The 12,916-nt window shown below is 59.4% G+C and overlaps 2 protein-coding genes across 2 annotated transcripts; both read left to right on the forward strand.

Moving 5' to 3' along the window:
* The first annotated feature begins 2,426 nt into the window (after positions 1-2,426).
* Positions 2,427-5,328, forward strand: GFER (growth factor, augmenter of liver regeneration). The gene is made up of 3 exons (XM_063100708.1): positions 2,427-2,687; positions 2,976-3,172; positions 4,457-5,328. Exons 1-3 carry the CDS (start codon positions 2,427-2,429, stop codon positions 4,617-4,619), a joined length of 621 nt encoding a protein of 206 aa, XP_062956778.1. The 3' UTR covers positions 4,620-5,328.
* Positions 5,329-8,314: 2,986 nt separating this feature from the next.
* SYNGR3 (synaptogyrin 3) lies at positions 8,315-12,320 on the forward strand. The gene is made up of 4 exons (XM_063100656.1): positions 8,315-8,413; positions 10,225-10,462; positions 10,740-10,882; positions 10,952-12,320. Exons 1-4 carry the CDS (start codon positions 8,315-8,317, stop codon positions 11,159-11,161), a joined length of 690 nt encoding a protein of 229 aa, XP_062956726.1. The 3' UTR covers positions 11,162-12,320.
* The last annotated feature ends 596 nt before the right edge of the window (positions 12,321-12,916 follow it).

A 12,916-nucleotide genomic window follows, 5' to 3' on the forward strand; every position in this document is an offset into this window, starting at 1 on the left:
GCCCTGGAATTCCTTGACAGAGGGCTTGCTCAGGTGCTCCACCTTTCTGGGCTGCTTCCTTATAATGATTTCCAGAGCCCCATTCAACCCTGGTGCACAGTGGTTCTTCCTAGTGCTAAGGACACCAGCACTGGTGTTGGGATTTTCCCTACACCAGCCTCTCCAGAGAGGAGTTAGCCTCTGGGGCATCCATCCAGGAAACCGTCTTGGCCTCAACAAAGCGTCTTTGTGTGTCTGTCCCATTAGTGGCTCTGAAGCTCTCGAACCTCCCCTGGTCTTGGCCCAGGCAATGAACACCTGCTGATACAGGCCTGATTTGCAGAGTGTCTTCAACCCAGCTGTCACCCTCTCCCCAGCCTCAGCTGAAGGCCCAGCTGGCCTGGTGGGGTCCAGGACAGGACAGACCCTGCTCCCCTGAAGACAAAGGAGAGAAGCTGGGGAAGGGCAGGATTTACTCCCAGCCAGAGACATAGAGGGATTCTGAAGCCCTCTCCCCACCCCAACTGGCAGCCCCATGCTCCACACCCCCACCAACCCTGGACCCTTTCCACTTTCTCCTCTCCATAGCCTACCCTCTTTACTCACAGAACAACTGCAATAGCCCCCCACCCCCAAACCTGTGCCCCTCACTTGCCCCTATAAGATCCTCATGGCTAGCTTAGCATCAGCACAGCCAGGTTAAGCAACTTTCCCCCTTTCTCCCCCTCCCCTTTCCCTTTTCTGCTCCAGGAATTGAGCAGCGAAATTCCTCTCCTGGTTTCTTTGGGCTGGAGCGCTTTGCGCTGATATAGTAACGACACTAATTAGAAGCCTATGCCCTAACCGACCAGGCATTATCAGACTACAAGGGCTGTGTCACCTTGCATACCACTGATTTCGAAATTGCCCATTATTCTGTCAGAACTCTCAAAGGCTTATAAACCCCTACTTTCCTTTATTTGGGGGAACTGATCTGGCTCAAGTCTCCCCTCCACATAAAACTTTTTGGCTGAAATGGTGCCTGGCTCAGGTCTCTCTCTCTCCCCTTTCTCCGTCTCACCGAACCTAACAATAGCCAGAGGAATCTTTGCAAAACAGAAATTAGATAACATCCGGGTAGCCTTGCCCACAACTATACAGAACCTTCCCACTGCCCATAAAATAAATTCCAGTCCCCACAGCAGCCAACAAAGTCCTTTGTGGGTTGCTGTCCGCCTGTGGACCGCCCCTCCCACCACCCTCTTCAGCATCCTTCCCCACCGGCCTTTCTGCTCCAGCAAAACGTGAAGACTCTCCCATCTTGAGCTTGGCCTTGAAGGTGCTCCTCAGCTCATTACTCACCCTTCAGGCCTCTGCCTAAGGGTCACCTCCTTCAAGGAAGCTTTTCGGATATACCACACCCTCTGCATAGCCCCAAGCAGTTTGTAATTGACGTTTATTAGTGTGACTCCTTGTTTTTTCTCTGTCTTGACCACTGACTGCACTATGAACCGAGAAGGTCAAGGACGGAGTCTTGTTCCCGGTTCTGCTCAGAGCCTGGAACAGAGAAGGCACTGCACAAATATCTGCCGGGTGGAATGCGTGAGCGCATGGAGGCAGAGGCATCCCTAAGGCCGCTCCCGAGGTGGGCTTAACCCCTTATCAAGGCTGTGGGATCTGGGGCCACAGGGTGCGAGCCCGCGGCAGGCAGCACAAGCAGTCTCCTCTGCGGTCGCGGCCCCGCCCCGCGTGGCCAGGGCGTCCGTTGCCATGGCGCCGGTCTCTGAGCAGAACCGCGCGCCCAGCGCTCTAGCGCGAGCCGCAGTCTGTGCGGTCACGCCCCGCCCCGCCCCGCGTTGCCATGACTCCGGGCCCCGGCAGGTGGGCGCGCCCCTCAGCCGAGAGCACAGAGCCCGGCCGCGGGCGCGCGGGACGTTTAGAGTGGAACGATGGGGGCGTCGCGGGCCGCAACGCGGACTTCGCCCGGGCCTCAGCCCGAGTCCATAACGCGCCGGCGGCGCCGCTTCCACAGCACGCTGCTCTTTTACTGGAGGAAGGGGGAGCGCCGCCACGAACGACGCAAAGCGGGCACGGGCCAGGGCACGAGGGCCCGGGGTGCGGGCAGGACGCGGCCCTCCGGCTCCACCCCCTCCCCCACCCGAGCCCCCGGTCCCGCCTCCGCCCGCTCCCGGGCCCCGGGTCCTGCCTCCATTCTTTCCCGGGCCTCTGGCTCCGCCTCGACCCGGGACCCGGCATCGGCCCCCGGCCCCGCCTCCACGCCGGGCCCCGCCCCGGCACCTCGACCCTCCCCCGACTCCGCCTCCAGCCCGGCCTCCGCGCCCGCGCCCGCGGCGTACGCCCGCGGCTCGTGTGCCCGCGCGCTGGCGGCGGCGCGCGCGCTGGCCTGGAGGCCTACCTGGAGGCCCCTCTGGCGGCCGAGCTGGCCCGGCAGGCTTTGCGCGAGCAAGATGGCAGCTCCCGGCCAGCAGGGCGGATTCGGACGCGGGAACCTTTTCTCCTTCCTGCCGGGCGGCGCGCGCTCCGAGGTGATGGACGACTTGGTGACCGACGCGCGGGGCCGGGGCGCGCGGCGGAGAGACGCCGCCGCCGTGGTCCCGACGCCAGCCCAGACGCCGACCTTCGACTCTCAGGTCGCTGAGGACGCCTCCCGGAGGCGGCCATGCCGGGCCTGCGTGGACTTCAAGACGTGGATGCGGACGCAGCAAAAGGTGCAGTTGCCCTGCCCGACCTCCCAGCCGCGTCTCTCAACTCCCACACCTTGTTCTCAGGTGCCCTGGGCAGACCTCCCAAGGGCTCAGGACCCCCAGGGTTGGCTGTTCCTAAACCTTGCGTCCGAGGTAGGCCTGGTCTTTCAGCTTTCAGCTGCGGGTTGGCCGGGTCGTCTGCAGGACTCCTGTCTGAGTCGGTGGGCCACTGTCTGGGGCGGGAAAAGGGCAGCTCTGGGGGCTTCTGATCCGGGGAGAATGAACTGACCTCTGGTCGGCCTATTTCTGCAGCGGGACAGCAAGTTTAGGGAAGACTGTCCACAGGATCGCGAGGAACTGGGCCGTCACAGCTGGGCTGTTCTCCACACCCTGGCCGCCTACTACCCTGACCTGCCTACCCCAGAACAGCAGCAAGACATGGCCCAGTTCATACATTTATTTTCCAAGTTTTACCCGTGTGAAGAGTGTGCTGAAGACCTAAGAAAGAGGTAAGCACGTCTGCAGGGAACAGAGCATTGCACCTGGGCCTGGGGCCCCTGGCTGATGTCATAGAGGGGAGCCTAGAGAAGTAGATGCAGAGGTGGCAAAGGGTTGCTGAGGAGCAGGGACCGCCAATAGAGTGGGGGGAATGGATTGGATTATCTGAGTTATCTCCTCCCCTCAAAGGTCATGCTGCCTAGATCTGCGGCTGGGCGCTGCTGCTTTCTGCACCTACAAAACTCCCAGGAAGGGCTTCCCTCACATGGTCGTTTGCTTAGCACTGATGGAGGCTCCAGGAGATTAGGGAGAACTCCACTTTGCCTGACTTCTGTAGCAGGACTGCTGGTTTTAAGATCTCGGGAACCTACTGCTTTTGCTCCTTTTTGGGGGGGGGGGGGGGGCGGCCGTGTCATACACGGAATGAACCCTGGACTTTTGTTATCAGCAACCATACTCTAACCAACTGAGCTAACCAGCCAGTCCTGCTTTTGCTTCTAAAAACCATCTTTTCCTCATTGAGGCACACAAGGGTTGTGTGTGGCCCTTGTAGACGTTTCTAGGGTGGACATGTGAGGCAGTTGCCCTTGCTGTTTGAAGCTTGGGCATTTAGAATGAGGTCTTTTGCTCAAGTGAGGCACTAGGGCCAAATGTGCTAAGAAAAGTCTGGGGGCTGGCAGGTTAGGTCAGTTGGTTATGGCACAGTGCTATAACACTAAGGTCAAGGGTTTAAGTTCCTATACCTATGGCCAACTGCCAATAAAAAAAAAAAAATACAACAGAGGAGTTAAAGATTAAAATAAATGTAGAGGTGTGGCCAGTTAGCTCAGTTGGTTGGAGTGCAGTGTTACAACACCAAGGTCAAGGGTTCAGATCTCCATATCGCACCCAGGCGCCAAAAAAAAAAGAAACAAGTCTTGTTTTCAGTTATGTGGTTGTGCCAGCCCCACCCCGTCTGCGCTCTGCCTGAGGCCAGGAACACTGGGATGTGGCTTCCTGATTGTTATAAGGTTGTAAAGTTGCCTGGTCTGTGCTTTAATATCTTGCCCAGGGCCCTCCTTATTAAGGTTTCCCATGCTGCCCAGGTGGGTGTTTGAGCAGCCCTGGGAGTCCACCAAGCCCAGGAAGCTGCAGGGTCAGTTCTGTTCTGGGAGATCCTGCCCTTGGAACACGATGGCACTCCCAGGTATAGCTCCCCGTTGCGCCCCAGCACTGCCCTCAGGAGCAGCAAGGAGCTGGCAGGGACAGTAGAGCCACTGCCTCTTCCCTTCATGTGCTCCCCCCACTCCCTGCAGGATAGGTAGGAACCAGCCAGACACTCGCACCCGGGCAAGCTTCACCCAGTGGCTGTGCCGCCTGCACAATGAGGTGAACCGCAAGCTGGGCAAGGCTGAGTTCGACTGCTCACAAGTGGATGAGCGCTGGCGCGACGGCTGGAAGGATGGCTCCTGTGACTAGAGGGTGGCCAGCCAGGGCCTGCAGGGCCACCTGGCTGGGGAGGGGCAGGGCACTCATTAAAGTGCATCAGAGCCAATGCCTGTCGTGTCTCAGTTGGGTGGTCCCTAGGACACTGCCCGTGGGGCCTGTCCCCTCTCAGGTTTGGAGTATGAGTGGAAGTGTCCACTGCAGGCACCCTAACAGCCTTTCCCCAGCCGAGGCCATGTGGGGCTGCAGGTGAGAGAGGCGGGAACAGCCCAGGCTGCCGCTCACCATTTAGGATGGAGCCTTCTGCCCACCCCACACCCCAGCACCTAGTTACCCACATGGGAAGACAGCAGGCGTGGCTTGGCTTCTCTGTGCCTGCTCCTCGAGGCTAGGGATGCCTGCAGTGCCATGACCTTGGTGGTTCTGTGATGTTACCACTTCAGAAATGAGGCCAGGCTAGCTGGTTGGCTCAGTTGGTAGAGCATGGTGCTAACACCAAGGCGAAGGGTTTGGATCCGCATACCTGCCAGCTGCAAAAAGAAATTCAGAAATGATGCCTGGTTGCTGAGCTCTCCACTCTGCTCAGTCCCTACAAGGAAAGTTCAGGCAGGGCTTTTTTCTGAGGGCCCACCAGCCATGCTGCCCACCCAGGTCCTTCCATGGCTGTGCCAGACCTGTCAACAGGGGCTTCATGGGGGCAGCTTCCTCAGAGTTTGAGACCAAAATAAAATGCTGGAGAAGTGACTGAGAACATGGCTTCTGTGTGTTTTGTGCTGGGGCTCACAGTGATGGGCAGGGCCTGCGCCTGCCCCTGTGCTCGGCTGAGTCCTCCCGTCCAAGGTCCTGGCTCCTTAGAGGAAGGAGAGGTCCTGAGGGGAATGGGCCAGGGTATTTCAGGAGCAGCAAGGAGGCAAAGTGGCTGGGGCAGAGGGAGCCCGAGAGCTGACGGGGTCAGAGAGGTCTGTAAGGGCCCAGCACAGACGTGGCTTTTACTCCCAACTTCCATAACAGGAAGCTCTTGGAGGTTTGGAGCGAGGTATGGCACAGAATGATGTGATTTTTGAAAGGTCCTTCTGGCTACTGAGCTGGGATGAGGCAGGTGACAGTGGGAGCAAGGAGTCTGGTTAGGAAGCCGGGGCCGGTACCCAGGTGACAGCTGATAAGAGACTCATCCAGGGTGGGAGAGGACCCTGGGTACATTGAAGGTAGAACCAGGGAATACCCAGTGTGAGAAAGGAGACAAAGGAGACTGTGGGCATTTCAGTCAGAACATCTGGGATTCGCTTTGTGCATCAGTGAGATGGAGAAGGCTGTGAGTGTAGCAATTTGGAAGTGAACTGGACCCAACTTTTGGGCCTCCCTGGGTCTGCTCAGCTCCACCTGCCCCAGGCCTTGGCTCCAGAACAGCCCAGCAACAATGTGTGGTCATAAAGCCCCAGGCCCCTGTGTCCCTGTGGTGTGTCAGACTCTCCCTGGGAGATGGCCAACCTTGGTATGACCTAATGCCTCACCCAGAGAGAGCTGTAGTTCCTCCACCCAGATGGCCCCGTGGGGGTGCTGGCTTCTGCAGGGGCTGCCCAGAGGGGCCAGGGACACAAATGACAGGGCGCAGAAGCAGCCAGCATAGAAGTTTCTTCTTTCCCCCAAGACTTCTGACTTTTCTTGAGGCCCTCTGCGAGTGCTGGGGAGCCGGCCGGGTTCTCTGGTGAAGCTGTGGTCAGCTCAGGAGCATGCTGCCTGTGCTCGCTTTCCTCCGTCCCTTTTTTCCCTTACTCTGTCTTCCCCGAAGTTTCATCCCCCAATAAAACTCTCTACTTTGCCTCAGACTGTCTTCTAGGGCACACAGGCCAAGACAAGTGGCACTCTAGTGCAAGGGAACGTTCTGGCTCAAGCTGTCACCATACAGACCAATGGGTCCAGCACAGAGGGAAGAGCCCCAGGATTGTGTCCTGGGCCCCTACGACTCATAGGTCACAGACAGGCAAGAGGAGGGACCCGAAAAGGGCTGACAAGGTGGGGCCCATTAGGCGGAACAAGAGGAGAGGGTGGATGACATCTAGAAATGTATCCTGGAAGGAGGGGACGGCAGCATCTGAGACTTGCCCCTGGGATTGGCAAGTGGAGGTCGCTGGCAACCCTGAGTTTAGGTGGAGTTGGGAGCTGGATTATACGGAGTTTCAGAGGGAATGAGAGGGAGAGGTATTGGAAGCAGAGGGTTGGAACTCTGCCAAAGGGAGCGGTGACATGGGGCAGCTGGAGGGCAAGTAGGGTCAAGAGTGGTGTTTGGAGGGCCAGCCCGTGGCTCACTCAGGAGAGTGTGGTGCTGATAACACCAAGGCCACGGGTTCGGATCCTATATAGGGATGGCTGGTTAGATCACTGGCTGAGCGTGGTGCTGACAACACCAAGTCAAGGGTTAAGATCCCCTTACCAGTCATCTTTATAATAATAAAAAAAAAAAAGAGTGGTGTTTGGTTTTATAGAATAAAGTGCAGTGTTGTGTGCTGATGCAAATGGTCAAGTAAAAGGGGGAAATGGATAGTGCCGGAGGCAGGTCTGTCACCTACAGGTGAGGGGATGGGACTGGAGGTACAGGGTAAAGGACTTAGCACCTCTAGCAACAACTGCCCTGTGCCCTGCTAGGCCAAAGGAAGAGTTTCATACCAGAACCAATGAGTTCCCCATGAGACTGGGACAGGCACCACGAGGGGACCTGGGTTCAAATTCCAGCTCTTCACTTTCTGACTGTGTTCAAGGAACAAAACCGGCCTGCGTATTTACCCATCTAAAAAATGGGGATAGTAACAGTCCCTACCTCCACAGATCGTTATAAAGCACTTGACACTGTAAATGCTCAATAAATGCAGACTTTTCTTATCAATGCCCTAGACAGAAACATAGGAGTCATCTGAGCTCCTACCAAGCTGCCCTGGAAGGAACAGGGCTCTGTCTCACCTGGGGCTGGGGGTCTGTGGAAGAGACCCAGCAGGGGTACAGGGCAGCTTGGCACCAGCTCAGCCAAACTGCAGCTTCTGATGCTTCTCCCTGCCCTACCCCAGACTAAATACATCAGCCACAAGTCAGTCGGGGAGACCCTGGTGCGGGGAGGACGAGGCCATTCGGCCACAGGAAAGAAGCAGGGGTGCCCCAGCTGGCTGCTGTGCCGTCTGCCCCTGGACAAATGCCCCCGGGGGTGGAGGCCATTCTTCTCACCGGACTCTACCCATCAGAGAGGCTAGAACCTTCTGAAGAAGCTAGTGTACAGTGGTGGAAAGGTCCCCAGTCACCTCGCTCTGGGCTTTCCGAGCCCGGAGCCAAGCAGCCAAGTTTGCTGTTCCCGAGGGCGGGGGGAGCCGCGGGAGCCCTCGGGCCTCGGTTCCCCGCTTGGGCACTCACCAAATAAATGGCAAAGTCTGAGTGTAGTCCCTCTCCCCTTGCCCTTCTTTACACCCAGGGGCCCAGGCGGTGGGTCCCCCAAGGATGGCTCTCCATCTCGGCATCGGAGTCGTGCAGGTGAGCCTGGAGCGAGGAAGGGGACGGGAGGGAGGGAGAGGGCGCCGGCTCGGCCCCGCCCCGCGCGCCCCCGCCGTGGCCGGCGCGCGCTCCCGGGAGGCGGCGGCGGCAGCACCGGCATCATCGGCAGCAGCCCCGGACGGCCTCGGGCGGGGCCGGCCGGACGGACAGACGGACAGACGGCGCCGGGGGCGTGCGGCCCGCCCGGGCCGGCCATGGAGGGCGCCTCATTCGGCGCGGGCCGCGCGGGGGCCGCCCTGGACCCCGTGAGCTTCGCGCGGCGGCCCCAGACCCTGCTGCGGGTCGCGTCCTGGGTGAGTGGCCCCCGCCCCGGCCCCGATCCCGCCTCGCCCCTCGCCCCTTGGCCCTCGCCCTCAGCCTCGCCGACCCCACCCCGCGGGCCGCAGGTTGGGGTGACGTCACCGGGCTGGGCGCGCCCACCTGCGGGCGGGGGAGGGGCCGGCGGCAACACAGAGGGACCTTGAGAGGTCACTGCCGGTCGCCCCCTACCCCCGAGTTCCTCCTTAGGTCTAAGTCCAATCCCCTTCCTCAGCCCTCGCTCCTTTTTTCCTGTTTTCACGACCTGGAAGCGGGCACAGGGGTGGAGACGAGATTCGTGGAAGGGATTGGGGGCTGAGCCCCAGCACCAGGAGGGGGCTACGGGAGCCGAGAGGGACCAGGCTGCCTGCCCCCATCCCCCGCACACACAGCCTCCGTCCTCCTTAGGTCCGGCTGTGAGTTGAGGGAGGGGGCAGCCAGAAGGGGCTCTGCAACTGGGAGGGCATCCTGGAGGTGGTGCGGGAGAGGCAGGTTTGGGGGCAACCTACCCACTGGGGCATCCCTCGGACAGGGGCCTTTCTCCTTCTTCCCTCCCCTCCAGGTAGGAGAGATGGGAGGAAGGGTGCCGAGTTCTAGGTTTGGTCTAGTCCAGTGAAGCTGGCGCGGGCCGTACCTCCACGCCTGTCTTCGAGGAGGGCGGTGCCCAGGGTGGGGCAGGGGCCTGGGCCTTCCCAGCGGAGTGACTCTGAACAGACAAGATGCAGGACTCCTATGTTCTGTTTCAGCTCTTATCCCGACTTGGGGGCCACCCTGAGGGGACACGTTCGTACCCTGGTCTCTCGGAGATAGGGCGGGAAAGGAGCGAAACGATGAAGTTGAGACTGGGGTTTTTTTCTTGGAAACAGAGGGCTGCCCAGAGCTGAAAGTGCAGCGTCTGGTTTAGGATGACTGGTCCCCCTCCTCCCTGCCTCCCAGAACTGGTGGGCAGAGGCACTGAGGCTTAGCTGAACCCTAGAGGTCAACAGTGTCGCCTTTTGAGCCCAAACACTTAACGGTGATATTAATAATTAATTGCAGTCATGGGGGGCCCTCATTCCCTCGGGTGCCCGCCATGTGCAGGGAGCTGCGTGGACATTTCTCTGTCCCAACACTCTATGACCAGTGCCTGTTACCCCATTTGGCATGCTAGGAAACAGGCCGCACAGCTCCCAAATGCGGAGGGCAGTTTCCCCGCGGGGCCCGGCCAACAGCTTTGTGCAGCTGTCCCTCCATTGCATCCCTATGCTCTCGCCCTTCTCTCCCGGCTCCACTCCTGCCTCCCTCAGCCCTGCCTCCCTGACGGCTCCAACCTAGGACCACCGATCCAGATGAAGACTCCTGTTCCCACACTCTCGAGTGAGCTGGGGGTTGGGGGGACACCGTGGGACCCACGCGGTGCAGAGAACCAGGCTTGAATTTCAGCCCCAGGTCTTATCAGCTGTGTGATCCTAGACAAGCCACTTAACCTGTTGGAGCCCGAATTTCCCCATCTATAAAGGGGAAAAGCCCCGTGGGGTTTTTTTGGAGGACTTCGTGAGCGAACGCATGTCGTCTTAGCAAAGTGCCTGGGCATAGTGGATGTTCACGAAATGGTTTATGTTGTCAATAATTACTAAACATGTGAGGGGGTGGGAAAGGAAGGTGGGCCCAAAGACCTCAACCCCCACCCAGAGATGGGCCGGGTGCTGCTGGGGAACGCAGGGTCAGGCCCAGGGGCATGTGCGCTCAGGAAGGGCGACGGAGACCTCGGGTCTCGGTGGGGAGAGGGGGCCGCTGCAGGGCCCTGAGCGCCGCCCGCCGCCCGCAGGTGTTCTCCATCGCCGTCTTCGGGCCGATCATCAACGAGGGCTACGTGAACGCCGAGAGCGGCCCGGAGCTGCGCTGCGTCTTCAACGGGAACGCGGGCGCCTGCCGCTTCGGCGTCGCGCTCGGCCTCGGAGCTTTCCTCGCCTGTGCCGCCTTCCTGATGCTCGACGTGCGCTTCCAGCAGATCAGCAGCGTCCGCGACCGCCGCCGCGTGGTGCTGCTAGACCTGGGTTTCTCAGGTGGGCGGGGCCGAGTGAGGGGAGGGGGCCGGGCGCTTTGGGCGAGGCCGGGCTTCCCGGGTGGGCGGGGCCTGGCCTCAAGGGGCCGGGCCTTGCGCCTGGATGACTGCAGGCCTTCCCAGGGGGCGGGGCCTGGTGAACGAGTGAGGCTGGGCTTCCCGGGTGGGCGGGACATGAGCGTCATGTGGTGGGGCGGGGCGCGGCGCTGGGCTAGGGTTCCTGGTGCTGCGGGCGAGGCCTGAGGCAGGCCAGGTGCTCAGTGCCGAGCGTCTCGCAGGGCTCTGGTCCTTCCTGTGGTTCGTGGGCTTCTGCTTCCTCGCCAACCAGTGGCAGCGCACGACGCCCGGTCCCGGCACGGCGCAGGCTGGGGATGCGGCGCGGGCCGCCATCGCCTTCAGCTTCTTCTCCATCCTCAGCTGGGTGAGTGCGGCCCGGGGGCGGCGGGGCGGGGGGCGTGGGCGGCGCCGCTGACCCCGGCTCCTCGTTCAGGTGGCGCTCACCGTGAAGGCCCTTCAGCGGTTCCGCCTGGGCACCGACATGTCCCTCTTTGCCACCGAGCAGCTGGGCGCTGGGGCGGTCCAGGCCTACCCTGGTTACCCAGTGGGCAGCGGCGTGGAGGGCACCGAGACCTACCAGAGCCCGCCTTTCACCGAGACCCTGGACACCAGCCCCAAAGGGTACCAGGTGCCCGCCTACTAGTGGTTGGCAGGCGCGGACCCAGGCTCCAAGGCATCCCGAGACCTCCCTCGGGTCCCTCCGGCCCAGGGCCAGGAACAGAAGGGGTGGCCACTTTGGGTCGTCTGGGGCCAAGAAGGGGTAGCCCCCAGGGTGCGTGGGCTGTCCTCCCCAAGTCCCCCTAGTCCTCTCAGTACTTGGCCCCAGGCCTGAGATTCTAAGGGGACAAAATGGCCCAGGTCATGCATCCTCCAGCCTGGAGTGCACTGGCCTGGGGGAGGCATTCTCATGGGCCAGCCAACTTGGGGCTCACATATCCATTCTGGGGTCAGGGGTCTAGCTGGCCAGGTGCAGGGGCTGCCCAGGACAGGGGACAGGGACAGTACCCTCACCCTGAAGCCCGGAATCGTGGCCACTGTTCCCCATTCTGTGTCCCTGTTGGTAGTGACTGTCCATGCTCCTGTCATGGTGATTTGTCCTGTCTGGAGCCTCCCTCCATCTCCTCTCACAGGCTTGCTAGAGCAGCCCAGCCCTGTCGGTGTTGTGATTGTAGTCAAGTCTTCAGGTTTCACCTCATAGAGCCCCACAAGCTGCTCCTACTTGCCTTGGCCCAGGCCCCTGCTCAGGTGTGGGTGGTTCTGACCAGGAAGGCACAAGATGGCTGTGGGCCTGGGCATCAGCCCTGTCCCAGTCCTTTGGTAAGACCATACCGAAGGAAGGAGCCAGACCCCTCAGTGTGGGGCAAGACAAACCTCTCAGCAGGAAAGAGGCCTGGAGGTTCCATCTGCCCACAGTGCCCACTTCTCTTCACCTTGGCTTCCTGGACCAGTTCCCACGCCCCTCCACATACCCTGTTTTTAAGGCCCAGCCCCGGATGGGGTCCCTGTACATAGCTGACTACTCATGCATTGCTTGAAGCTGGCTTTTCACATTGTCGATACCAAACGCACCAAACACGGTTGCACATTTCGTTCTCACAGACAGACGCCTCTCTCTGGAATTGCAGTGAGTGACGGCCCTGTACGTTGTAGCATAGACCAATGCCGTGTGGATATTTAAGTGAACATGTTTACAATTTTTGTATATATCAATCTCTCCCTCTCTCTTCTGAAAGAGCAATCCGTGATTGTGTATTTTCAGTGTCCCATGTTCCAACTGCAACTTCTTTACAATAAAGACTGTAAATGAGTTTACCGTGACCTGGACACTGCTGGAATCATTTCTAGCCCTGATTCTCCTGGTTGTTGGGATATGAGGGGCACCAGGCCCCAGAATCCAGGAGGGGGTGGGGAGGTGAAAGCCAGACTAACCCCAGGTCCATGGGTCCCCCACCATGTATCACACTGGTCTGGGCAAAAACTCTGCCGATTAGAGCAGGCTCTCTGAAATGCTGTGGAGACCTCACCTCTTTTATCCTTTTTTTTTTTAAAAGATGACTGGTAAGGGGATCTTAACCCTTGACTTGATGTTGTCAGCACCATGCTCTCTGAAATGAGCTAACTGGCCATCCCTATATAGGGATCTGAACCTGTGGCCTTGGTGTTATCAGCATCACACTCTCCCAAGTGAGCCACAGGCTGGCCCTTATCTTTTTTTAATGTCAGGAGTGCTACATGAACACAGAGTCTTCTCTAAAAGTGGGCTTACGGCTAAGGCTCAAGTTGATTTCCACATCCTCCCTCCACAGTGTATCTCCCCGCTCCCCAGGAATTTGGCCTGTATGAGTATTTGCCTTCTAAAACTTGCCACTTTTATTTTATTTGTTTATTTGTTTTTTTA

The sequence above is a fragment of the Cynocephalus volans genome, chromosome 6 (assembly GCF_027409185.1).
Source record: "Cynocephalus volans isolate mCynVol1 chromosome 6, mCynVol1.pri, whole genome shotgun sequence".
NCBI classification, from domain to species: domain Eukaryota; kingdom Metazoa; phylum Chordata; class Mammalia; order Dermoptera; family Cynocephalidae; genus Cynocephalus; species Cynocephalus volans.